This window comes from Sciurus carolinensis, chromosome 1 (assembly GCF_902686445.1).
Source record: "Sciurus carolinensis chromosome 1, mSciCar1.2, whole genome shotgun sequence".
Taxonomy (NCBI): domain Eukaryota; kingdom Metazoa; phylum Chordata; class Mammalia; order Rodentia; family Sciuridae; genus Sciurus; species Sciurus carolinensis.
This window is the reverse complement of record NC_062213.1, coordinates 38,032,976-38,060,074: the sequence shown is the minus strand read 5'-3', so window position 1 is coordinate 38,060,074 and position 27,099 is coordinate 38,032,976. Positions and strand designations below refer to the sequence as shown.

The window sequence follows — 27,099 nt, the reverse complement described above, 5'->3', positions numbered from 1 at the left end:
TCTCTCTCTTGCTCAAAATCCCCCAATGTCCTCCCATTGCCATGGGACACCTGACTCTTCACCACCAGTCAGGAGGATACAGGTTCGCTGGCTACTGCTCCTCACCTTCTTTCCTCCTTCTCTCCAGCACATCACCCAGTGGAGTTCTATGTCCATTTGAAGGACAGTCAGGGTTCACTCCTTCACCTGGGGCTCTAACCTTACCAGGACCCTGAAGAGGCTCTGGGAGAATACAGTGCACACCGAGGAAAGCAGCCCTTGAGGTAGGGGCAAGAAGAGGGAGCCAGCCAAACTTCTGTGATTTTTCAGTCAGATTAATACATTTCCTTTTTTGATTTTTATCCCTTACAATTAAAAAAACCCTAATAAGCAGGGCCCATGCCTGAAATCCCAGCAACTTAGGAGGCTGAGGCAGGAGGATCATGTGTTCAAAGCCAGCCTCGGCAACTCAGCGAGTCCTCTGAGCAACTCAGTGAGATCCTGTCTCTAAATAAAATACAAAAAGGGCTGGGGATGTGGCTCAGTGGTCAAGTGCCCCCAAGTTCAATCCCCAGTACCCCTCACCCTAAAAAGAAGACCTAATAAAAATGGAATCTGTTATGCTTCACCTTACCCACTAAGTGTTTGTTGGTTGAATGTTCTTGACTTTTAATACTTCATTTGCTTAAAGTGAGGGAGATGTAAAAGGACACAGGTCAGGGAAAGGTGGCGAGTGAGGAGGTCAGGGGAAGGACCAGAACAAAGGAGCATGGAGGGTCTTCTGATGAAGTCAACTGACGAAAGTGCAGGGACCTAATCAGGGACACTTCCGTTCTCATGCTCCTAAGCAGGGGATCCCATAGAAAACTGAAAATATACATGTGGACACAGTGTGGGCATCAATCAATCATTGTGAGGAGAGCATGGACAGGGGAGGAGATAAGGAAAGGAAAAAACCCAGAGACCATAAAAAGAGGAGGCTCAAACTCCCCCACTGGACTCCCAGCTCCAGCGCCCCTTTCCTTTGGAGAAGTCTGTTACTGTTGCTTTTGCAATAAGCCTGCTGCTTGCTTGCTAACTCTGTGTCCTGATCTTCAATTCTTTGCTGAGCAGAAAATGAATCCAGAACCCCTAGAGGTAACAAAAACTTGATTAGATGGTAAACTCCTTCAGAGTAGGAGTATGTGGACAGTGTACTAATAACATTTGTGCTAATATCAACGGACACTTGAATCTCAGCACCGTATTCTCAAAATAATCCAAATGAGAGAAAAAAAGAAGTAGAATCGTGGCATCTAAACTGGAACACCTCAAAATGAATTGCTTAAGTGTGTGACTTCCTCTCTAGCCCACCACACCATGTGCTTACCTAGGTATTTTAGAAAAGAACACTGAGGTTAAGTCTCCAATGCTCTCTTAGGACACTGCAACCCTGGTGTTGATTGGCAGAAGCTCTTCTCAATAGATAATGACCACACTGAGGGAGGCAATGGGTTAAAGGGGCACCCAGCTCTTTGCTTTGATCAGATGAGCAGATCCATAGGCAACTGCCCCTCCCTTTCCTTCCTCCTGCTCCCTAGTGCGTCGCAGGGGTGACCTCACCCAAAGGCATCTGACTTGCATTCTATTTCAACCTTCTCCCTCTCCCCAAGACTCCAGCCACACTGACCTCCTTCTTTTCCCCACTTAACCTCACTTCCCATAAGTCACAGAGAAATATCAAGGTGGGAACTTCATCCACTTGCACTCACAGTCAGAGTCCAAGCGTGGACTACATCTGGAGCCTCACCTATTCTTGCTATTGTCTCATGTTCAGTTTAAGAGGTGGCCTTCCTCCTCCTGATTCCAGGTGGTGTCCAACCCTCCTTCTTCAAGGACTTGGAGCCACTGACTCCCCAGGCCCTCCTGCCCACTCCCCTCTTCCACTTCCCTTGTCTCCTGGCTCCTTCCCAACCAGGCAAAGTCTCATCCTGAACAACAGAAAGACAAAGGCTCTGGGTGGATAATTTCCAAGAAAGAATCTGACCTGTTTGACCCTGGGGAAAATTCTGATTTTAGCACTTCATAGGAGTGGAAAGAGTTGGTCATAGGTTTAAGCACAGCCAAGCATATATTTTATTTATATAAACAGAGAAAACAGGTTCTAAGCAGTGATTAAGAAGGAATCTGGCTCTATTTGTGATATTTGAATTTTACTACAATTTTTTAATATCACAATTAATAAAATGTAAAAGCAATGAAAGACAAAATTAGAGGAGAAAAGTCAATTTGGTAGAGTGGAATTGTAAAAAATTGTTAACATTTAACAAAATGTTAAATAAGAAGCCATCTTGCTCTAGAGTGGATCACGAATGAAAAAGTACAACTGATGCCAGAAAATGGACAGGAATATATTTACTTTCATGAAACCTCAAAATCCTCCAATACCATTGGCTGCCTTTTTCTTTTAATTTTCTTGTTTTGCAACTGGGTCTGGTTAAGTTGTTCAGGGCCTCACTAAGTTGCTGAGGCTGGCTTAGAACCCGCAATCCTCCTGCCTCAGCCTCCTGAGTCACAGGATTACAGGCATGTGCCACTGTGCATAGCTGCCTTGACACATTGTAAAACAAGTGCTAACTCTCTTCAAATCTAATCTAATCCTTCAGCCTGAGAAATCTCTGGACTTCTCCAGGAGCTCAGCATGTTCTTAAGAGGAAATGGGGAAAATGTCATTTCCCAGAGCCCCCACAACACAGCCATGTGAGTAAAACCTCCTAAATAAAAAGGCTGCCCCTAACTTCCCAGGTGCACAAAAGCCACTCCAAATGCGTCCTTAGCCTTCCTTTTCTCAAACATCTGGTTTCATGTTTGCAGTTCTCCGGGCTGAGAACACTTCAGCTTGTAAACCAAGAACATAAAAAGGTCTTCAGCTTTGCCTTTTCCAAAACTCCTTATCTCTAAAGTGGTCACAAAAATCCAGAGTGTAGCAAGTTGGTAAAGGAGGTCTAGACACACAAGACAAGAGGGATCACATGGGGCAGGGGTGGGTAGGTACCTCCACTCTAGAAATATCTCAGAGCATGAATGGAGCAGAGGCTCTGGATCCAGGCTCCGTGGATGTGGACCTGGTCTTCCACTCACTAAAAGCCAGTCCTCAACCTCAAGTAACAGTACCTCCTTCAACCCGTCATGAGAAACGGCATGAAGCACTGGGCTGAGTCAATTAAATGCCCCTTTAGGTGTACCTTTTGCATCTAGGCTTTGACCATCCCTGATGGCAGCTTTCCTGGGAAGGATTCCTGGGAGGTCACGTGAGTACACATTTTTAATATAGTGTGCTCTTGTCCAGAAGCAGGAAGATGCTCTTGTACTTTCTGAGACTTGAAGGGCCAGGCCTGCAATGTGTGATTATTCGGCAATAACCGCTAGGAACTACTGGCTACCACACCTAGCAGAGGCAGGGAAAGTGTCCAGGTGGGGAGATGGCCTGATCCCTGCTTCTTGCCTCCTTCACGGCAGATCCATGAATCACTGCTCATTCTGGGCCTCCCAGCCTCCCAGCCTCGCAGAAGCAATCCTGCTGCAAGCTCTGCTGGCCATTTCTCTCCCGTGTTGACTGAATCTGTGTACTGCCACAGATACTTCCAGTTCTGGAGGGCACTTGGGGGCAGGGTCTGCGGGCAGTAGGGAAGTGGGAGTAGTCTCATCTGGCACATGATGTGACCACTGCTTCCCTTTCACCCATATGGGTCCTGATTCTCCCCACACCTCTAGATACGATGCTCATTGTTTCTTTCCTCCAATGGAAAAAAATTAAAAAGCTAGAGTGCCTGTAATCTTCCTTCCTGTCCACCCTGGAACAGGAAACCTTTAAAGAGCAGCTTAAATGTCACTCCCTTTAGAACATCACCCCAACCATGGTCCCGCCTTACCATGTCTCCCAGGCCCACACTCATCCTGCGGTTGTGCCTCCTGGCCCTCTTCTCACCATTTGCACTGCACACTGGGGGAAGTGGGCATGTGACTGCTAAAGGTGGTGGAGCCCATAAGTGTCACGCCGGGGCTGAGGGGATGAACATTTTGACACCTTGCCAACTGTATGCTGGAACAGTCCTGCACCAGTGTGCTCAGTGTCTATCATGGGTATCGTGCACTCCCGCGTGGGCAGGGGTGGGTAGGTATCATAGCCTGGTGCTATGGCATAGTGTCTACTGCAATTATTGATGAGCCAAGTGACATTTCTGTCTCCCCAAGAAAACAAACTCTGTGAGCCAGACTGGGCATCACCTACTGATGTCTCACCTGCCTCTGGTGTGGTGTCAGCTCACAGCAATCGTTTAATGCATTTTTGTTGAATTTAAAACAACAGAGGATGGGATAGACCAGGCAGGTCCAATGAACTTAACTTCATTTTCAAAATCATAATGGAAACCTTTTTAGACAGTTTCAGAGGTAAAGCCACCTCTGTCCTGCTCTCCTTTTGGAGGCAAAGAGAAAACAACTAAAAGGAAAACCATCTTGGAAGAAACTAAAAAATAGTTCTGGGCCTGCACCGCTGGGTGTTAGAGGGGCTGCCAAGCACGCTGATCTCAGAGCTGGGGGCAGAGCAGGAAGAAGAGGACTTGCACAGTGATTCACATGCTGTCTAAAACCAGTTCATCACCAGGGCTCAGCAGGGCTGGGGGCACAGCTCTGAGCCCATCTCACACCACCCAGGTGCAGGGGAGGATGGAGAAGTGTGCAGAGACTCCATCTCTGCTAAAAGCCATTTCTCGGCGTGGCTGGGATGAGAAAAAGGCATCAGCTATAGTAGTGACTACTCCCCAAGTGTTAACGTTGTGCCAGATGGTATTTAAGTGCTCAAAGGGGTATTAGTTCTTTTAATTCTCAAAGTAACTCTAAGAGAAGAACTCTCCATTTTACAGATGGAGATACTAAAATACAAAGAGGCTAAATTTTCCCCAAACATACAACTAGAAAGTCAGGTGGCCAAAATTTGAACCTGGATCATCTCACTCCTGACCCTGAACTCTTAACCACTATACCAGTTCTGGGGATGCTGATCTGAGTCAACAGAAGGATTTAAAATGCTAAGCCATGATCCAGGGAGCTTGGTTTATGATTCATTGCTAGATCAACTGCTTGGATCTTATGGCAGAGAATTAGTGAGAAAATGTTTAGAAACAAGAGGCAAGATTCAGAAATCTTAACAACAGACAGACTCAAGTGACCCAACTCAAGTCCCTTCCCACAGGATGAGTGAGCAAACAGCGAGGGCCAAGAGAACAGCCCTTCCAATGCCCAACAGTAACCTGAAAAGAATTGCAGAGGGACCTATGCAAAAATTCTGCAAAAGAAGAAAAAATATGTACCTGAGAAATTATACCACTAAGCAGGTGAACATGTGTTGATAAAAATATGACATCTCTGAATGAAGATCTCAAAAGAACAGAGAAAGGCCTCAGAGAGGCGAGGAAAGAAAAGAATACAAACGTGAGTTTGCAAATTCATGGGGAAAATGGAAGAGAAAAAGAAGGCCGTTATGAAATTGAAAAACACTTCAGAAGAAACAAAAAAAAGATATTGCAAAAAGTGGCTGGGGTATCAGATTTTTGTATAAAGTTATAAAGGCAATATACTAAGATAACTAAAATCAGGCACAAACCTGAGTTATCAGAAAAATTATATGCAAAACAAAGGTCCACAATATTGATACTTCATGAATGATTTTTTAAAAGCATTGAAAGAAAAATCCATAATGCAACCCCAAAAGAACTAAAGTCAGACTTACCAGTATATGTCCTGATATAAAATGATCCTCAAGATTTTAAGTTTCAAAAAGCAAAGCCCAATGAGTTTTCTAGGTGGGGGGGTATAGTCTGGGGTAGAGCACTTGCCTAGCATACACGAGGCTGGGGGTTCAATCCAGAGCTTCACACAGATTCCCAAAAGTATATCGGGCGTGTGCTTATATTTTTATATGCAGAGAAATATGTAGAGAGAACACACATTGAACTGTAAATAACTATTAATCCTGGAGAATGGGGGTGTGGGGAAGAAAAGGTTATGTTTCATTGTATATACTTTTGTTTAAATTTTATTGCTGGCATCACCACCTCAACACAAACTTTTCAAAGGAAAAGTATGTATATGTTTAAACCATCAAGAGTATGTGAAAATAAGAACCGCTATACTGTGGAAGGTGCTAGGGCCGTATTTTAGGTTAAGTGAGCCAGTCAATGGAGCAACACGCTTGGAACCCTGTCTAAAAAAAATCTGCCCTGGTCTTAGCAAACCTGACCAAAGCATCATCCTTCCCCTTGCTAGGGGTCCAATTCAGTGGTAAATTATTATATAACTTTCATCATTTCAGAGTTCAATTCAGCCAAGTTCATACATGCAGGCATAAAAATGTTCCATATGTACAATTAGAATGAGTATGTTTTAAACGAATGGACTTAGCAAAGTTACGAACTATGGGGACCGTGGCCATTGGTTCTTCAAACCATTCACTGAAAGGGAATTGCTGTACGTTACTCTATTCAGGATGGATTTTCTCCATTTATAATGAGTTTAGGAGCAGAGAATATAGAAGTAATAACTGTTAGAACTTGCTGTCCTGAGAGCTTTGCCATGGCACACTTGGAAATCTCAGTGACTAAAACTCAGTATGGGATCCCAGGGATGCTTAACCACTGAGCCACATCCCAAGCCCTTTTTTTATAATTTAGAGACAGGGTCTTGCTGAGTTGCATAGGGCTTCACTAAGTTGCCGAGGCTGGCTTTGAACTCATAATCCTCCTGCCTCAGCCTCCCAAACCACTGGGATTACAGGCATGCACCTCCGTGCCCAGTTTTGACATGGATGATACTTAGGCTACAGAAAAAGGTATCTGTATTAAAAAAAAAAAAAAAGAGCTAAAATTTCATTTTCCATATAGAATTTAAACCTCTGTGTTAGTTGACTTTTCATCACTATAATCAAAATATCTGACAAAAAACAATTAGAGGAGGAAAGATTTTTGGCTCAAGGTTTCAGAGGTTCAGTCCATGGTTGGCCTGCTCCAAGGCAGAAACATCATGGCCAAAAAGCATGGCGGAGGAAAGCTGCTCAGTTCATGGCAGGAGAGAGAGGGAGAGAGAGAGAGAGAGAGAGAGAGAGAGAGAGAGAGAGAGAGAGAGAGGGAAAGCCAGGGACAAGATCTAGTCCCCAAGGGCATGCCCCTACTGACCTGCTTCCTCCAGCCATGCCCCATCTGCCTACAGTTACCAGCCAGTAGTCCATTCAAATTATTAGTCCATCAAATGGACAGATACACCGATGAGTTTATATCCCTCACAATCCAAACATTTCACCTCTGAATATTGCTGCACTATCTAACACATGAGCTTTTGGGGGGACATTCCAGACCTAAACCACAATAACCTCCAAAATGGCAACAACCCTCCAATCTACTCAACATGAATGTATTTTACTCAAGTCCAGGCTCTGCGGAGTTGATGGTCAAAGCACGCACATGTATTCTCGCAAGTACACATGCTTAATAGACATGTTCTGCAGACAGATGATGACCTCAATAAGGAGGAGCAAGCTTACCAGCTGTACCAGTTTTAAAAACTCAATGAAGACATCACTTCTCAACATGTTTGGATCCGCAGTTACTGAAAAACATGAACAGTGAGCTGGGTTAGCACAGGCTGGACTGAGACTTGGTTACTACTAATTTATCTGTTCTCCTGGGGACCCTCCATCCTCGCCAGTATATAGTGGCCTCGCTAAAGGTGATGGAGGTTGTGACCTCTCAAATGCATGAAAATTCACAAAGCTCGCCTCCTCTAGGCAGCCTCGACAATGACACGAACCCATCATGCCAATTCAGGGTGACAATGTTCCCAGGAATCGCACTTCATTCATGCATGCCTAAGCTGCCCGATATCCACCTTACTGTTCTACTAGGATGACCATGAAATTAATATGAAGAAGCAGGACTGGGGACACAGCTCAGTGGTAGAGCACTTATCTACATGTGTGAGACCTTGGGTTCAATTCCCAGGACTACAAGGAAAAAAAATTGGTTTGTTTAAATGAAGAAGCAAAAAGATCTTAAAAGTTAAATCTAGGTACCCTGTTTAGTGAGAAACATGGTAATTTGAAAATTTTTAAGTTAATTAATAAGTACCAATTGAAAGTTTCTCTTTGAATGCTGGGAGCTCTCAAGAGGTTACCCAAGAAGCAAAAAGACATTTGAAGTGCTTCATTCTATTCTTACAAAAATATTGTCCCCCAACTACTTCCTGCCACCTCTTAGTTTTAAAGTTCCATACAGCATTTGCCAGGTGCTGTGACAAAGTGAGGCAGAGCTGCAGAGGCCTGGCACTGCCAACTGCTTCCTCCTGTGTTGTCTCCCTCCCCTCCTGGGCCCTACACTTGAGCCAAACTTATACACTTACTAAACCGCTCTTAAATTTCTTTCCCTCTTCTGTTCTTTTTGTTGCAGCTTCTCTGATCTCATCGAATAAAGTCTACCAACATTCAAAACTAGCACCAACTTCATTATGGGATGTACCTTCCCAAATGTTTAAAAGGAGCATCTTGGTAACATGAGAAATTTTTTATGAGTCATTCCTTCTGTTTTGAGGAGTAGTTTGGGGGCTGGGGAGGGGACACTCATCTCATGTTCTGGAATAGATGTGGCATACTAACTATATTGCTTGGTATGGATCTTAAGGATGGAGAAAGCTATTGAAAAAAGTGTTCATCCAATTTAGTACTTACCATGTAACTATTAAGTTCCAGGTGCTAAGCACTGAATATTGTAGCTCATTTAAACTTCATGACAAACCCTAAGGCAACCATTATCACCATTTCAGAGCTAAAGGCACTGAAATTCAGAGGAGGTGAGTATCTTGCTCAAGGTCAGACAGTCAGTGAGAGGCAAAACTAGAATGTGACTCTGGGGTTGATTCTAGAGTCCAAGCTCTCAGTTAGGACACTAGGCTGTGCTGTCCCCTTACTTGACCTTGTCAGAGGATGCACAAGACATCCTGATGATGTGGATGAAGACCACACCTGGAACAGTGGCCCCTGAAACACTGTGTTCACTTGTGGTAAGGCCGGGTAGTATTATTAAAGTTATATTTTGCTAAGACCTGAGAAAACCAAACAAGAGTAAATGAAAATTCAAACGAGATACACTTTGAGCTTGAAAAGTCTTGTTCAACAGGTCTAAAAAGAGGTACAGGTTCCATTACAAAAAATAAGTGGGAAATAGATGATTTCTAGAATTTTGACTATGTTTAAGAAAATGAGCTGGGCATGGTGTTGCACACCTGTAAGCCCAGTGGTTCAAAAGGCTGAGGCTGGAGGATCACAAGTTCAAGGTCGACCTCAGCAGCCTAGAGAGGCCCTAAGCAACTTAGTAATACTGTCTCAAAAAAACAAAACAAAACAAAACAAAACTGGGAATGTGGTTCAGTGATAAAGTGCCCCTGGTTCAACCCCCAGTACAAAGTTAAAAAAATGTAGTCATGGGACCAGGGAGATAGTTCAGTCGGTAGAGTGCTTGCCTTGTAAGCACAAGGCCCTGGGTTCGATCCCCAGCACCCAAAAAAAAAAAAAAAAAAAAAAAAAAAAAAATGTAGTCATGAAAAATAATGGGGTAAATCTACAATTGCTCATGTAGAATAATCTCTAAGATATGTATTTTAAAAGGCAAAATCAACATACAGAAGAAAAAGCTTTTTCTTAAGCTATAAAGGAATAGTTGGTGAAGTTTAAATAAGGTTTCTAGATAACATGACTGGATCAATGTTGATTTTCTGATTTGGATAACTATACTCTGGTTGCATAAGGCAGTGTCCTTGATCTTAGGAAAGACACACAGAAGTATCAAGGATAAAATGTTAGGTGTGTAACATTTAAACCTTACAAAAAAACATATATACATCCATAACATACACAAACACACATGGGGAAGAGAATGATAAAGCAAATGTAAAATGTTAACAACTGGGAAATCTGGATGAATATACAGAAATTCTTTGTGTTATTTTTATACTTTTTCTGTAAATTAGACTTTCAGAACAAAATGTTTGAAAGAATCAGGTACAGAAAAGTGTGTATAGTAACAAAAAGAGATGATCATACACTCTAGTGTACACATGGATTGCTTCCAGGGAATTTGGGAGCCACCGGTAATATTGTTTACCTCTGGAGTCCTGGGGTGGGAGGAAGACTTACCTTTCATTGTATACTCCTTTGCATAGTCTATTTTTTAAAAATATTATATGTATAGACTGATTCCTAATTTTGAAGTCTAATTATTCAAATGCTAATTTTGCTGTATACCCTTAACCCCCTCTTTTGTAAAGAGCTTCATCTTGCCAATCACAGTCTGGAAAGCACAGCATTTGCAGGACCCAGGCACCAGGCAAGACGGTGGTTTTACCAGCCTCACAGGAGCCAGTGCAGATCTCTGAGCATCCTTGAGCCTCCATATAGACTCTTCCAAGGTGGAAAGGCCATCTCTGGTACTGGTTTTTTTCTCCTCCCCTTTGGGTTTGAACTCAGGGGCACTTGACCACTGAGTCACATCCCCAGCCCTATTTTGTATTATATTAGAGACAGGTTCTCACTGAGTTGCCTAGTGCCTTGTGGTTGCTGAGGATGGCTTTGAACTCAAGTTCCTCCTGCCTCAGCCTCCTGAGCTGCTGGAATCACAGGCATATGCCACTGTGCCTGACCCCTTGTTCTATCTTAATCCAGGTCACATTTCTTTGATTTCTACAAAGACTATATATGGCACCCAAGGGTGAATCTGAACATAAAGTACTTTTAAAACTCAATACAAAGAACACATATCATATGATTCCATAAATATAAAATATCCAGAACAAACAAATCTCTATAAATACAAATTAGGGTATTGGTTGCCAGGGCCTGGTAGAAGAAGGCTAAAATAGGGGTCACTGCTAATGGACACAAGATTTTTTTGGGGGGTCATGACAACATTTTAAAAGTAGATTATGGTGATGGTTGCACAATTATACTAATATGTTAAAACCTACAGAATTATAAACTTAAAATGGATGAATTTGTGATGTGCAACTTGTATCTCAATAAATCTGTAAAAGAAACCCAAATACATACCATTTTGCAAATATCGTTCCAGCTGGTCCCTCCTTTCCTCAGCCATAGATGTGGTCATTGCCAGATAGTATTTTGGTGGAAAGGGTGGCAGGCAATTTCCAAACACCCGCCTTAGCTGAAAGATCCAGAAAACACAGTTAAGACAAGTGAGACTCCAACCCAAGGCTGATGAGATACTAAAGTCCCAGTGGGATGTGGTGGCGCATGACTGTGATTCCAGCTACTTGGAGTCGGGAGGACTGAGGCAGGAAGATCTCAAGTGTGAGACCAGTCTTGCAACTTAGTGAGATTCTGTCTCAAAATAAAGAATAGGAAGGGCTGGGAATCAGCTCAATGGTAAGCACCCCTAAGTTCAATTCCCAGTGCCAGGGAATGCAGGGGTGGGAAGACACTAAAGCCTCCTCTTAGAGCAAATCCCAGGACTTTATTTAAGATTCACCCTTCTTGATGGCCAAAAGAAGGAAAAGAGGATAATCTTATTTTCTTAAAGATGAATACATTTCAGCATAAGCTCTTAAGATGCTAATACACATGTCACACACCGTTAACTCCAGCGTAACCTTGGTAGAGTTGGGGTGTATTTTGATGTTCTATTTGTTTATAAGACTGTCCACCACTCTATATTAAACAATATTTCCTTAATTCATTTCATAATAATTCTGTGATCTCCATGATTATAGTTAGGAATTTAACTCCTGACCCCAACGGCACCATATCTGAACTTGACAGACATGTTTACAGTTGTGTTAATACTGTAAGCCATTAGTCACGGTAGCTATGAACACTTGAAATGTGGCTAGTCTAAACCAAAGTGCTATAAGGGCAAAACACACTTCAGGTTTTAAAAGCTTAGTTTGAAGGAAAGAGAATGTTAAATATCTCACTAAATTCATTTTTCGTTGTTGTTGTTTTGTTTTGTTTTTGTTTTTGTTTTGTTTTGTTTTGTTTTGGTACTGGGGATTGAAACCAGGGGTGCTTAACTACTGAGCCACATCTCCAGTCCTTTTTTATATATTATTTTAAGAAAAGGTCTCACTGAGTTACTTAGGGCTTTGCTAAATTCCTGAGGCTGACCTCAAACTTACAATCCTCCTGCCTTAGCCTCCTGAGCTGCTGGGATAATAGGCCTGTGCCACCACACCCAGTGGCTCACTGATAACTTTTTATATTGATTACACATTTGAAATGATAATACTTTGGGTATATTAGATTAAATATATAATCTAAATTAATTCCATCTGCTTCTTTTTACTCTTTTTAATGTGGCTATCAGAAAATTTAAAATTACATACATGGTACGTATGATATTTCTATTGGATAGTGCTGGTTACAGAATTCCTATAAGGCTGACTATAATCGCAATAGAAACCTAGCACACCTCCCTCCCACCCACCTATACATGACCCAAGACCACAGTGGTAATTATTTTTATAGAAGATGCATAAAAATCATTTTTAAATTAAGAACCAAGAGTGTGCGTTCTCAGTTCCAGTACTACACTTCCAATGGTAGCTTGAAGGTAAGGCAAGATCAACCTGTCTAAAAGAAGAGGGGGAAAAAAAAAAGCCAGCCCACAACTTAATCAGGTTCTATGGCATTTATGAGCAGGAGGGCTGAAAACAATTACCATTACTTACTATTACTGTAGTTTATGATTTAAAGAAAACAAAGGCAGATCTAAGAGAAATAAGACTGCAAACAGACAAAATTCAAATTTTAATTTAATTGTAATTGCTTTTGCCACAATTACACTGTGTATCTGGCAAACATTTACCTTGCACTGTCTCTAACTTCAAAATATGTCAAGAATCTGACCACTTCTCTCTCCACCCCCAATACCATTATGCTGGTCCAAGCCATTTGTCATCTGTTTTCTAAATTACTGCAGTAGCCTTCCAAAGGGTCTCTGCTTCTTCGCTTGACTCCCTTCAGTCTATTCTAACATAGCATCTAAAGTGATACTTCAAAAATATAAGTCAAATCGTTGCACTGCCCTGCTCAAAATCCTCTGTGGCATCCCATCTCACTCAAGGAAAAGCCAACATCTTTAAAGCCTAGAACTATGTCATCCAATATGGTGGTCATTTGCTACCTATGAGTAAATTTAAACTTAATTAAAATAAAATAAAAAATGCAAATTCAGTTTCTCAGTCATTTTGCACCACATTTCAAGTGTCGCATAGCTGCTGGAAACATGGCAAGTTGCTATTGAATGGGACAAAGCAAATAAAGAGCATTTCCATCAGCACAGAAACTTCTACTGGACAGTGTTGTGCTAACATCTTGAAAGACTGTCGGTCTGTGGGCAAAATACAGCTTACCGATGCATTTTGCTTGGTTGATCAATTTTTAGAGAATTTTAATTTGATGCCAATATTTATTTTAGAGATTTAAAAATTTTAAGACTTATATCCTGGAGAGAATGCAAAATATTATGGTCACTTTGGAAAACAGTTTGACAATGTTTTACAAAGTTAAACATTGTCCTACTATATAATCCAGTGATCACACTCCTAAGTGGTTATCCAGTTGATTTGAAAACTATGTCTACACAAAAACCTGCAAGTGAATATTTATAGCAGCTTTATTCATAACTCCCCAAACTGAAAGCAGTAAAGGTGTCCTTCAAATGAATAGATTAAAAAATTGTGACATATCCATACAATAGAATATTATTCTGCAATAAAAAGAAGTGAACTATCAAACTACAAAAAGACATGGATGAATCTTAAATGCATATTGCTAAGTGGAAATAAGACAGTCTAGAAAAGCTACATGCTGTATGGGTTCAATTGTATGACATTCTGGGAAAGGAAAAGGCAAAAATAGACAATTAAAAGAACAACAGTCACCAGGGGCTTTGGTTCGGTGAAGGGGTATTGAATAGGTAAAGCACATGGAATTTTTTTCTTTTTTTATAAAGTCATTTATTAGCATATATAATCTGATCATATTGAGGGGCTCAGATGATACTGAAAGGACTATGTGTGCAGAACATGGATTTTTTTAGGGAGGTAAAGTTATTCTGTGTGATACTGTAACTGTGGACACATGACATTATGCATTTGTCAAAACCCATTGAACTTTACAACACAAGCTTAACAAAGTAAAAAAAAAAATTTTTTTTAAATGATTTTGGTACTGGGGATTGAACTCGGGTACTCAGCCACTAAGCCTCACTCCCAGTCCTATTTTATATTTTATTTAGAGAGGGTCTCACTGAGTTGCTTAGGGCCTTGTAAGTTGCTGAGGCTGGCTTTGAACTCTTGATTCTCCTCCTCAGCCTCCCCAGCTGCTGGGATTACAGATGTGCCACCGCCTAACTAAGTATAAGATTTTAATAATCATTTGGGAAGTGGGAGAATCCCAGGATGACATACAGAGTGTGCCAAAAGAAGCAAACTCTATTACAAATGTATGAAACCAGCTCACCGAAGGGATAAGGGCTGAAAAGCACTGACCTAAGGACCTTGGGAATGAGTGGAGTCTGTAGATCCCAATGACATGTCTGTGTAAGCACATGAGTTGATAAAGTTGTTTCCCATGGGAGTCTGAGTCAACAATTCTAATACTGCTCTATGTGTATACCCAATCAAACAAGTTTGTAAATGATGGCAGAGAGTGGGAGTCAGGTTCCTCAGTGTCATTATGGGAGTTTGCAGATAAGGGTAGGAGGTAACATATCAGAGTTAGATGAACTTGTATGTGCTCATGATTAGCTTAACATGGATACAGATGGAGATACTTACAGGTAAGTCCACACACATTGGTTGCTGCACACACATTTACTTCCTTGCTGCCTAGAAGGCAAGTGAGGGTCCTAGAAGCAGCAACCCTTCTGCAGCAACGAACACATCTAGCACCTAGACCCTGGTTTCTAACGCCATTCTGCAACAAAAGCAACCAAGGATCCACAGAGAAACAGCTGATTCCAAGACTGAGACAGGAGATACACAAGATGATTCTGAGTATCTTGTGATACCAGGAAGTACGGAAGTACTCAAAACAAAACAAAATCAACAATGGGAGTATATCAAAGAGACTCAGAAGCAAACTCAGAGCTCCCAAGGACCAAAGCTGGGATAATTTGATCAGAAAGAAAGAGAGAGAGAGAGAGAGAGAGAAAGAGAGAGAGAGAGAGAGAGAGAGAGAGAGAGAGAGAGAGAGAGAGAAAGAGAGAAAGAGAGAAGTATTGACATTCAACTCAAAAATGTAAAGTGAATATACATCATTCCATACAGATGAAAATTACTGAATGGATGAATAGGAGAAAATAGACAAATCTGTGCAGAAGAATCCTGCTATTCATTCCTCAAGGAGGGGAGCACAAAGCTCTGCTCACAGTGTGGGCTGTGCATAGTGATTTCCTTCCAAAGAGTACACCAGGGAAAGGGAGAGAAAAGGGCAGTTCTACAGTGGCAACCAGGCAAGCACCATTTCAGTCAAGTGAAGGGCAACGTCAACAGCTTATGTGGATAGTAAGTACCCAGACAGCACATGATTACAACAGTGCTTTACCCAGCTCAATTCACAATAGCTAAACTATGGAACCAACCTAGATGCCCTACAACAGATGCATGGATAAAGAAAATGTACATATATGCAATGGAATACTACTTAGCTGTAAGAAAGAATGAAATTATGGCATTTGCCTGTAAATGGATGGAACTTAAGACTGTCTTGCTAAGTGAAATAAGCCAATCCCAAAAAACCAAAGGCCAATGTTCTCTTTGATATGTGGATGCTGACTCACAATGGGGAGGTGGGGATAGAAGTTCACTGGATTATACAAAGGGGAACAAAGGGAAGGGTTGGGGGATGGGAATGGGAAAGACTGTAGAATGAATTGACATAACTTTCCTGTGTTCATATATAAATATACAACCAGTGTAATTTCACATCATGTACAACCTCAAAAATGGGAAGTTTTACTCTATGTATGTATAATATGTCAAAATACATTCTACTGTTATGTATTAAAAAAGAAAGGAAGGAAGGAAGGAAGGAAGGAAGGAAGGAAGGAAGGAAGGAAGGAAGGAAGGAAGGAAGGAAGGAAGGTGCTTTACCTCTGAGGTCTTCACCCTTCCCCAAACTCACAACCTCATTCTCATTATGTGAAAAACATAATATTCCAATAGAGGGGCATTCCATAAAATACTACCAGTACTTTTCAAAACTGTCAGTGTCATTAAAAATAAGGAAAGTCTGAGAAACTGTCATAGTCCAAGGAGCTTAAGGAGACAAAATAACTAAATATAATATAGAGTCCTGACTGGGGTCCTAGATTAGAAATAGGACAGTAAGCAAAAATGAAGAAAGTCTGAATAAATTCTGGACTCTAGTTGTTAACATTGTATCAAAACTGGTTCATTAATTGTAACAAATGTGCCACATCAATGAAAATTCTAATAATAGAGGAAACTAAATGTGGGGCACATGGGAACTCTCTGTACTATCTTTTCTGTAAACTAAAACTGTTCCCCAAAATGAAGTTTACTTTTAAAAAATACTTGATGTACTTGCTACTCTTGAAAAACCAGAAGATCTAGAATCAATAGGTTCAGCAACCACCTGGTAAGAGAAGACAGAATCAGTTCCCTTGCCCCAATGCCTGTCCCCTGATCCTCCTTTAAATTGCTGGGAGCCATTGAAGTTTGCAACCTTTCATGTAACCCTAGCACAAAACATTGTAGCAACCATTGTGTTTCTTTGAAACTCAAGGAAATACTCCTGCCCTGCCAGAGACTGTCAAAAGGCACCCCAGCTGGAGCTCCATCCCAGGCAGGGCTGCTCAAACAATCCAAGGATTTATGCACCCCATCTCTGCTAATTCCATTCAACAAAGCAGAAAGCTGTCTTCTTTACATGCAATTATTTCTTGATTAACTGATTAAGTGATCTTTAAAAGGCAATTGTCTTCCTTGGCATGTGTTCATAAATGTCACAGATGCTCCCAAATTGGTTCTGATTAGAGCAGCCTGAGACAAGAGGGATGCCCAGGGTTGGCCTCTGCAGGAGGGCATCGTGGGCAGTCCCTAGCCTGAGGCCAAGGGCCGGGAGAGAGTCAGCAAGGATTAGGTTCTATTGCCCACTACAGAGCAAAAAGCCTCTCAGAAGGTCTTCAACCTGACCTGACCTCAAGAAACTTTTGCCTCCCTCCTCTAACACGGTAAGAGGTTAAACATGCAGCAAACAGTAGTTAAACCTGCAGGAAGTCAACTCCACAGCTTAACTCTACCGCCACTTCTCGATGGGTTTCAGATAACACGTAGTCTAGCTATGGAAACCTCTAGCATACTAAGAATTAACTGGTGTAAGAGTTCAGCTCAATCCCTCTGTCAAAAAAATGTTTGAAAAGATCAAAAGGAAAACACAACTCTTCAGTTCTTTTATTATGAAGCATTTTTGTTCTGTTTTGTTGAATTGTTCCTTTTTTTTTTTTTTTCTGGAGGACCATGCTCAGATTTTTTAAAAATCCCCAAACAACCTCTTACACCAACTTCCCCATCATGCAGTTCTGCTTTATAACATAAGTGAAACCATGCTGACCGGCTGAAAACGTCACCTCCTTCCCCTGCCTTACTGTTCTCACAGCCCCCAGGCCTACCCCAGAGGGGTGAGAACCTGGAACAAATGGAATTAGACTTACAAACAGTGGGTTTTCCACAGTCTCTATTTCTAATGTGACTCATTCACCCCGCATCTCCAAGTCCCAGACTCACCAGATACTCAAAGCAATATGGGTTGTGGTATCTAAACACAAGGTGCCAGAGGAGTCAGAGAACGGAATCTCATGCAACCAAGGGGGACGTCCTGGGAGAGGTGAGACTTGAGAAAGGACTGGCTCCTGACAGGTGGACTAGAAATCAAGAGTATTCCCAAGCAGGGGAAATGAGCAAGGCAGAGGCCATGACTGGACCAACCTGTTAGAAACCCGAGATTTGAGGAGAGAAATGAGGGGAGATTCGGTTAGCTCAGTGTGGGGAAGGAGCCAGGTGGGGTCAGCATCTGGCAGGGAAGAGCCATGAAGCAGTGTGAGAGGCTCGCACAGTCCTCCCCTCCTGCTAAAGTATCCTTTGCAAGCTTTCCTGACTTGTCCCTGTTTCCACATCTGATGCTGCCTGACTGCAAGAATCAAGCGCGCTGTTTGCAGAGTCCAGCATCACTTACACAGGTCAGCCTCTTCTGCAATATGGGGCCAAAATGAGCTGATCATATAATGCCATCACAGATTTGATATCCATTTAGGAAGGGTAGTGCAGGCAAGGCAGAGGGAGGCCTGAGTCAAACTGGTTTTATTTATCAAAAGACCCAGAGAGAAGGTGGCCCAGGCAGTTCACACAGTAAAGAGATGTGAGCAGTGGTCAGCAGTAAACGGACAAGCTGCCAACCCTCCAGGAAGCCTCTCTGAGGGTGGGACTGCAGGGGATGATGTCAGAGAGCAGGGGTCACAGCTTCTCTTTCCCAGGTCCAGTCTTATGTGTACCCTGGAGCATTAGGGGGATGGGCTGGGAGCCACCTTGTGTAGGCAGGTGCACCTGCTCAATCTCAGAACTTCTAACATACAAAATATAAATCCAATTCTTAAGACCAAAAGTCATATATGCTAAAGTCACAGTATTCACTTAATCTAAGTATACAGCATATAATAGAAACTTTGTAAGTATTGCTTAAGTAAATATACTGGTAATAAATTTATCCTCACACAAACACATACACACCTGGGTACACACACACATACACACAGAGAGATGAGACCTTTCTACCATTTCCCTTTTTTTACAGTCCTTTGTATTGCTGAGGCAAGAGGATCCCTGAATTCAAAGCCAGCCTCAGCAACATTAAGGCGCTAAGCAACTTGGTGAGATCCTGTCTCTAAATAAAACACAAAACAGGGCTGGGGATGTGGCTCAGTGGTTGAGTGTCCCTGAGCTCAATCCCCAGTAAAAGAAAGAAAGAAAGAAAGAAAGAAAGAAAGAAAGAAAGAAAGAAAGAAAGAAAGAAAGAAAGAAAGAAAGAAAGGAAGGGAAGAATTTGGAGCTGTTTCATATCCTCAATAGACCAGGAAAATAAAAAACAGAGAAATGGCTGGAAAAGGTCACCCAACCTTTCAATGCCATACTCCGGTGGCCACTCAGTGGTATAATACAGGATGCCCAGTTAAGTATGTCCCAAAGAGTGCATAGGACATCTTATATTTAAAAAATTATTTGCCTGAAACTCAAATTTAATAGGGAATCCTGCATTTCTGTGTGTTAAATCTGGCCATCCTACTCAAGATCCCTTATCTCATGAAATGGGAGTGACCATGACGATGCCCTGATGAGGTTGCTGGGCAGCTCCAGCAAAATCCTGTGTTTGCAACTCTGAGGACAGAAAGGAGGTCTTGGTGGCCATGGGGCCAGGATTGGGTGCAGGGGATCAAAAGCAAGGAGAACAAGGGGACTTCTTTCCATCCTTCCTTCCTTCCCGCACTACAAGGATTGAAGCTGGGCTTGCTCTACTACTGACTACATCCCAGCCTTTTTTATTTTTTATTTTGAGGCAGTCTAGCTCAGTTGCTGGAACTTGCAATCCTCCTGCCTCAACCTCACAAGTCACTGGGATTACAAGCCTGGCCACCATGTCTAGTTCAAGGGGACTTTCAGAATTTAAAAAAAACTGGTTTTTGTCTTGGTATTGACTATGATGTACATTTACTGAAAGTCATCACACTAAACACCTACAGTTGGGTAATATCATTATGTTATTCCAAAATAAAGTAAAAGCATGTTAGGTTAGGATTCAATTGTTTTACTGATAATTACTTTTTGTCAAATTAATAAGAAATCATATAATGTGGCTGGATGCAGTGGCATATGCCTATAATCCCAGGGACTCAGGAGGCTGGGGCAGGAGGATTTTAAGTTTGAAGTCAGCCTTGACAACTTAGTAAGATACTGTCTCAAAATAAAAAAAATAGGAAGAGCTGGAGATGTAGCTCAGTGGTCAGTGGTAAAGTGTCCCTGGGTTCAATCCTGAGCACTGAAAAAAAGAAGGAAAAGGAGAAGGAGAGGGAGAGAAGGATGAGGAGGAGGAGGAAGAAAATGAAGAAGAAGAAGAGGAGGAGGAGGAGGGGGGAGGAGGAGGGAGGAGAAGAAGTAAAGAAATCACATAATGTAATGGGTCAGAGTAGGTTCTAAACATCAAATCCTGGCCCCTAACTGTCACAAGCACCCTAGGAGGTTGGCATCCATAACCATGTGCTTGCTTATTATTTTTGGTGAGAAATCTGAAGGTTAGAAGAGAGGTGTGCAACCCGGAAGCAGTTGGTCCCACATTCTCCATGCTGCCTCCTGCTTTGCCCTCATGTTGGCCACTTCCTCATTCCCTTCTCACAATCCAGCAAGAAGGATGAAGGCAGGAGAGGGTACCCTGACTTCTGCCTCCAAATGTCTAAAACATCTCTCTTTTCTTTTCCTTCAAGATCACCTGCCCGCCTCTGCATCTCTACAGCCCCCCAAATGTGTATTGGTCAAAAGCAGCTTCTTGTCTTTCAGAAATATAAATACACAACCTTCTTCATTCATTTACCAATCAATCCTGAGGGTTTATGGGGTGCAGCCTCTAGTAATACAGAGGGTCATTCAGTACTGTTAGTAATCATGTTGCAACTTTTTTCCTGTGAAGTCCAAAGATAATTAATCGTACCTTGAAAATGGACTTTTCCGGTTCACTACAACATATAAGCAAGAAGACTTGCCATGGCAAACTTTTATTTTTCTTTTTTTTAAAAAAATAGATCTTTATGGATATACGTAGTATTTGGGTTCACCCTGACAAACTCAGACATTCATGGAAATTGATTTCAGTTCATGACTCCTTTTCCTTCTCCCTTTTCCTTCCCATCCTCCACTCTTCTTCTACCAGACTTCCTTTGGTTCATCTATTGATTTGTATTTGATGGGTTCTTTACACCTTTTCAATAGTAGAAAAATCAAACTTAGCTGTCTACCATCAGAAGATGGTGAAATAAAATATGGCATCACTGTTCACTCTGAAACCCAGAGACTGTATGAAAGGACCTTTATCAGTGTTAATAGCTGTTGCTTTCTGTCTTCTTTATCTTCGTTTTAACATGAGGTATGTACTCTTTAAAATCTAAACTCTAGAAAAAGAAAAGAAAGAACTATTCATGGAGAAGGATGGAAGGAGAATTTGAACTTTATTTCCCAGCTTCCACATACTTCTCTAACCATTTCAAAGACTTACACCTCCTTGTAAGACCAGTAAAATCCATTAGAACAGCCTAATAAATCCACCTGCCACCCAGAGAAAACAGTAGGCACACCAAAGTAAGAAACTGCAGGGGGAAATGACCTCCTAAGTTGGTAAGTCATCTGTTTCCTGGGTTCCTATGTTGCCAGGACTTGAAATTTATGATTATGGTCATTTGAAAACAAAAAGACACCCATTTTTTAAAAGTAGGGAAACTTGAAACCTCTAGAGAACAAGGAGATTGCTCATGTTCTAGATTCCTAAGACTACACTTGGTCTTGACTTGGTTTGCTCATTTTGAAAAGGGTCACTGCCCTGGGGAACAGTTGGCACTGAAATGAAGCCCACCACGGATCCAGCACCCTACCAGGTGGGGTTGATGGGGGTGGTGAGCTGGAAAGGGGTTGGGAAAGTCACCTGTACCCTGTTCCTCATCTCCTATGTGCAGGTGATTAGGAGCTGCAACGTGTATTCATGGAGCTGTACACCCAAGCAATTCACATTTAATCCTTACCTGTTTCAGGGGTTAGGAGCCCGAGGTCCCCCAAAAGGTCCGATGTCGTAGTCACACAACTAGAGCCCTTTGGGCACACTTTCCCCCACCTGTCTCGGGCGGTCGGGTCGCTGCTTGCGTCCGACCCGCTCACCTGTTCATTCCAACGATGTAGCTGGCTGTAGCGCACCTTGCAGAAGAGGAAACCGTCCAGGTACACGGAGTACAGCTACAAACAGACAGGGGCCCGAATGAGCTAAGGAGCAGGAGAGCACGGTCACCCTCTCCCTGGCTACTCAGCCCGACCCGGCCCCAGGCGCACCACGTAGCGGCCTCCCAGCGTGTCGGGCCGCTGCTGGGACACCGGGATACAGAAGTGCATTTTCATGGCAGGAGCAGCGACCCCGGAGCAGCGCGGGGAGACGGACGCGCGATCAATGGCGACGAGGTGTATGGTTCTGAACCGGACAGCGGTGGCGACAGCTGGGCTGGCGTCGCCGCGGAGGCGGGACCCTTAGCCAGCTCGCCAGAGCCCAGGCCGTCCCCAGGTGGGCGGGACCGAGGCGGTGACCGGGTCCCCGGCTCCCTCCCTCCCACGGGGTCCGCAGCACCCTAAGTCCCCGAGGCGGGCCCCCAGTTGCCAGGCAGGACTGGGGACGCAATCAGGTTGGAGAGACCCGGGAGATCACCGAGGTTCGGACTGTTGGAGGTCCCTTGAGGGGGAAGTGTGCGTGTGTGTGTGTGTGTGTGTGTGTGTGTGTATGTGAGAGAGAGAGAGAGAGAGAGAGAGAGAGAGAGAGAGAGAGAGAGAGAGAGAGAGAGAGAGAGAGAGAGAGAGAGAGAGAGAGGCAGTAGGATCTCCTGGGGAGAAGGTCCAGGGTTTTGTCAGATTTTCATAGGGTTCCTGGAACCGACAAAAGTTAAGAATCCTAACTGTGTCTTGGCTCCAGTTGCATGTATATCCTGTCCAGGTGCCAAACCGTGGTTGGCCAACTACACCCCACCCAACCCCCACCACATGCCTCCAGGTGGGGCTACTTATCCTTAAGGCTACAGTCCAGGGGAAGCTGGCCTTCTCCAAGGGTCTCTGTGACTTGCAGAATGTCCATCACCTCTTCCAGGTGGTGAATCAGGAAGGTGCATGAGAACCCCACCTCAGACTCCAACTGCTGACATCAGTGGGTCCCCTGATGATCTTGAAAAAGTTTCTGTACCATTACCCACCAACACTGAATGGAGTGCACTATGAATTAAGATATATATTATATCTTAATATATATAATATATATTCAAACATAAGGCAGTCTGTCACAACATATGTAATTTAGTATTTTTGATCTTTTTTCCTTTAATATATTAGAAACCTCAAAAAATGGAAGCAACTTGGGACTCTCTTGATCCCAGAGAAGTCCTGGTTTCAAATAGTTACTGCACCCTCTCAGTTGGGTTCATCTCAACTATCCATCTGTCCCAAGTTCTGTCAACAGTCTCTCATTTAAATTTCTAGGAAAAGGAATCCTCTGAATTCTCTAATTCTGGCTCTGTTGGAATAAAATGCCTCCTACCTTGCTGTGTCCCTGGTGGAGGGAAGAGCCTATGTGGACCTGATATGCCAACATTTGTTTGACTCCATCCTTCCTTCTCTCTTTAATCAGCCCATAATTCTTCTGGGTTTAGATCAGTATCGTACTGATGACAAAATGGACCCAGAGAGTGCAGTAACTTTCCAGAGTTACAGGGCATTTTTTTCCCCATACATCTGAGAAGTTTACTGAAGAATTTGCTCATAATCACTGAAAGCCCTTTAAGATGCCTGTCATCCCTGGTAAAGGGCTGGTTGTTGAAACGGGAATCTGAGACATATGTGTGTCAGGCCCTAACCTATGTTGGGCCATTTAATTTACACAGGAACCTGTAGCTAGGAACTTTTGAAGGTTCTGGCTTTACAGAAAAGGGAATTGAGACTTAACTGTGGGTGGCAGTACTACAGTGGTTAATTAAGAAAATACAAAGGAACTTGCCTCCTCACTTGGTGGCTCTAGTTGAGGGGCCTTGAACAAGTTAGTGGACTCTTTAAGCTGTAGCTTCCTCTTCTGTAAAAATGTTAATACCTGTATTCACTTCAAGGGAATTTTCAGTGCAGGGTGTAAGAGCCTCAGAGTTTATTTCCTGCCACTGCTAAATGATCTGGAGGCACCAAGACCAGGGGCATCTCATGGTGTCTCCTGGGGCAAAGGCCAATCAGGGAGGCCCTGGGATCTGGTCCAGTCCTCAGGGCAGCAAAATGGAGTATTCTTGTCAGTCCCAGAAGTGACCCCAGCCTTCCCTGGAACTTTCTTCCACCTGTGGATGGCCTGGGCTCTGGCTATGTCCCATGGCAATGTCCAATGTGCACCCCAGCTCCAAGCTGAACTGAATCAGGTCCATCCTCTGTGTAAGTCCTAGCCCTTCTACATTCCTGACCTCTGTTTCACCAGCCAGTTCTTCTCCCATCCAGTCAATGGATACCACTGAGTGCCTTCTGTCTTGTGCTGTGTTGGGTGCTCTAGGGTCCTTTGGGATTTGAGGGAATATAAAAAGTCTAGGATACACAGAAAAAGTGCAAAATTGCACCAGTAATGGGCAGTTCTGAAACATCCTTGGTTCCTGGATGGATCTTCTGGTCTGGAGACCAGAGTTGACTGAATAGTGTTCTCTAAGAATGCATGTCCACTTGGAACCTCAGAACATGACAATTTAGAAGCAGAGTTTTTAGATATATTTAAAGTAAGCCTCCAAATAAAGCCTTGTTGGATTAGGGTAACTCTAAAGCCAATGTCCTTACAAGACACAGTAAAGGACACACAGATACAGAGTACAAGGTCATGTCAAGATAGAGGCAGAGACTGGAGTTGGCGGCCACTAGCCCCATGGCTTAACTTTTGAGCTGTTTGAACCTTAAGGGAGTGAAGGGAACACTGGCCCAAAGTCACACATCTTGTAGGAGGGAATCAGGATCCAAGCAGACTGAATCCTAATCACCTCTCCATACAAAAACAACTTTCAGTCTATTCTTGCTGAGGGGAGAAAGTCCAGAAAAATCAATGGTCCCAGATGTGAGAGATGACATTATGAAGGACTCACTCTATGAAAGTGAAACTTCAGGGAATGGAGCCATTGCAGAGGTGACCCTCCAGAGGGGTGTGCGAATGTGCTGCCTAGCAGCTCTGTTCCATTCAAGGCCTTTGTGCAGGCATGGCGTTGAGTGTGGGAATGGAAAGATGAAGACCGAAGATGGGGCTAACCTACACCTGCCCACTGCCTCCTAGAACCATCCACAAGCTGCTAGCTACCAGCACCCTGGAGAGGTCTTGGACAGAGTGACATCCAGAGGGCCAGGGCACACCCAGGAGGGACACTAACTCAGCCAGCATGGGAGGAAAGGCAGGAAGGGCTTTCTGGAGAAAGTGATGCTTGACAGGGATCTTTGGAATGAATAGAACTTAACTGGTAAGAGTATTCCAGAAAAGTGGGACCCAAAAGCGTGGGATGAGTAAACGAAACCAAACAGACCAGAATAAGGAGTGTGTTGTTACAGGAAATAGAGGTAAACCCTGAAGAGGGGGATGATACGGCTGGAGGTGGAGACTGGAGTGTCTGAAGGTCATAGCTTCTGCGCCAAGAAGCCTGGACTTTGTCCCCATGATGAAGGGTTTACAGGAAGGGCAGACAGGGTAGGGTCTAGGTCGCTCGCTCTGTGAGTGTGCAGAGAATAAACCAGGGCCATAGCATAACCAGAGGCAGCCAGCCCAGCAAGGATACTTGTCACCAAAAAGATATCATAAAACACAAGGAAGGTGCTACCCGCAAATCTGGTGCCCTGGTGTCGGAGGCCTGGGAAACTTTGTGATCATCCCTACTTGGACAGTCTCAGGGTGCTTTAGTGTACTGAGGGCTCTGAGCCAGCGGCAAGAAAGATGGCTGGAACTCTGTTTTAGGTCCCACTGGAGGGTTGATGTCCTGGAAAAGTCATCATTGTGCAGGACAAGCTCAGGCATTTGGAGGTAAAGAAAAGGGCAGGTAAGGGAGACCCAAGGCTGCCTCAGGGTTTCTCAGGGTTTGAGCAGGAGAGGCTTAAGGGACAATGGGGCCACCATCTGGGGATGTAACAGGTGTGAGTGTGGGGGACAGGGTTCAAACTGAGTTTGGACGCACTGAGTTTGAGGAGAGCGTGCTGGTGGTCTGGAGTGGAGGGACGGTCTTGACTGAAGGGGAGAGATGGGGACGCAGGTGAAGTCAGCTTTTCGTCACTGTGACAAAATACCTCATAAGAACAACTTAGGAGAGGGAAGCTTTATTGGGCTCATGGGTTCTGAGGTTTCGCTCCAGGGCAGCTGGCTCCAAGGTAGAAATATTATGGCTGAGAGGCGTGGTAGAGGAGAGCTGCTCAGCTCATGGCAGCCGGCAAGCAGAGAGAAGGAGGAGGAGAAAGAGGAAGGGGCTGGGGAGAAGATAACCCCTTCCGGGGCACAGCCCCAGTGACCTACTTTGTCCACCTTCCAGTGGTCCATTCCATCACAGCCCACATGACAGGATCATTGCCCAAAACTCCCACTTCTGACCCTTGCTGCCTTGGGACCATGTTTTTCAATAAAGGAACTTTCTGAGGGATGTTCCAGATCCAAACCACCATAGTGCCATAGGAGAGGATGTGATCACTTGGTGAGGACACAGAGTGGGAGGAGGGAAGCAGGCTGAGGCGATGGGCCTTGGTAAAAACCCAGGTATGACCAGGTGAATCGATGTCCTCTGGGGTGAAGTGAAATGATATCTGTAACCTTGCTGATTTCACCCTGTACTGATCTCTGGACAAGGCCGAGGCATGCTAAGAGCAGCTGGGTTGGTGGAGTGCCTAGGAAAGGGCCATCAAAGAGCCAAGTCACCTCTCGCCCTCACCCATGTTCTGTCCAAGGGAGAAGCAGTGCTCTCTCATCAGCATGTGGATTCTAACTGCCAGCTTCGTGGGGCAGGGAAGGCTCATCAGTTTCCATACAGCCAGGGGAAAGATCACGCAAGACCCCTGGGTTTCCTCTGCTCAGAACGTGTTTGTGCTCACTGAACAGCCTCTGACCAGTAATTTTGGGTGTGTGAGGGGTGATGATGCTCTAGTGAACCCAGAAAGGAATATTCTCCCATGGAAAAGAGGCTTCCTCCTGATAGTTCCATTGACACATAGGTTTCCATTGGTTCATATGTCCTTTCT

The 27,099-nt window shown here is 43.6% G+C and overlaps 1 protein-coding gene across 1 annotated transcript in view; it reads right to left on the bottom strand.

Annotated features, from left to right (window-relative positions):
- Nucleotides 1–22,308, bottom strand: part of Snx31 (sorting nexin 31) — a 61,072-nt gene extending 38,764 nt beyond the window's left edge. Inside the window, exons 1-4 of the mRNA XM_047519427.1 lie at nucleotides 22,180–22,308; nucleotides 22,012–22,086; nucleotides 11,108–11,222; nucleotides 7,556–7,620 (exon numbers count right to left, since the gene is read on the bottom strand). Of these exons, the coding sequence (XP_047375383.1) occupies nucleotides 7,556–7,620; nucleotides 11,108–11,222; nucleotides 22,012–22,086; nucleotides 22,180–22,245 (321 nt within the window). The 5' untranslated portion in view covers nucleotides 22,246–22,308. The remainder of the gene's footprint in view (nucleotides 1–7,555; nucleotides 7,621–11,107; nucleotides 11,223–22,011; nucleotides 22,087–22,179) is intronic.
- Nucleotides 22,309–27,099: the final 4,791 nt, after the last annotated feature.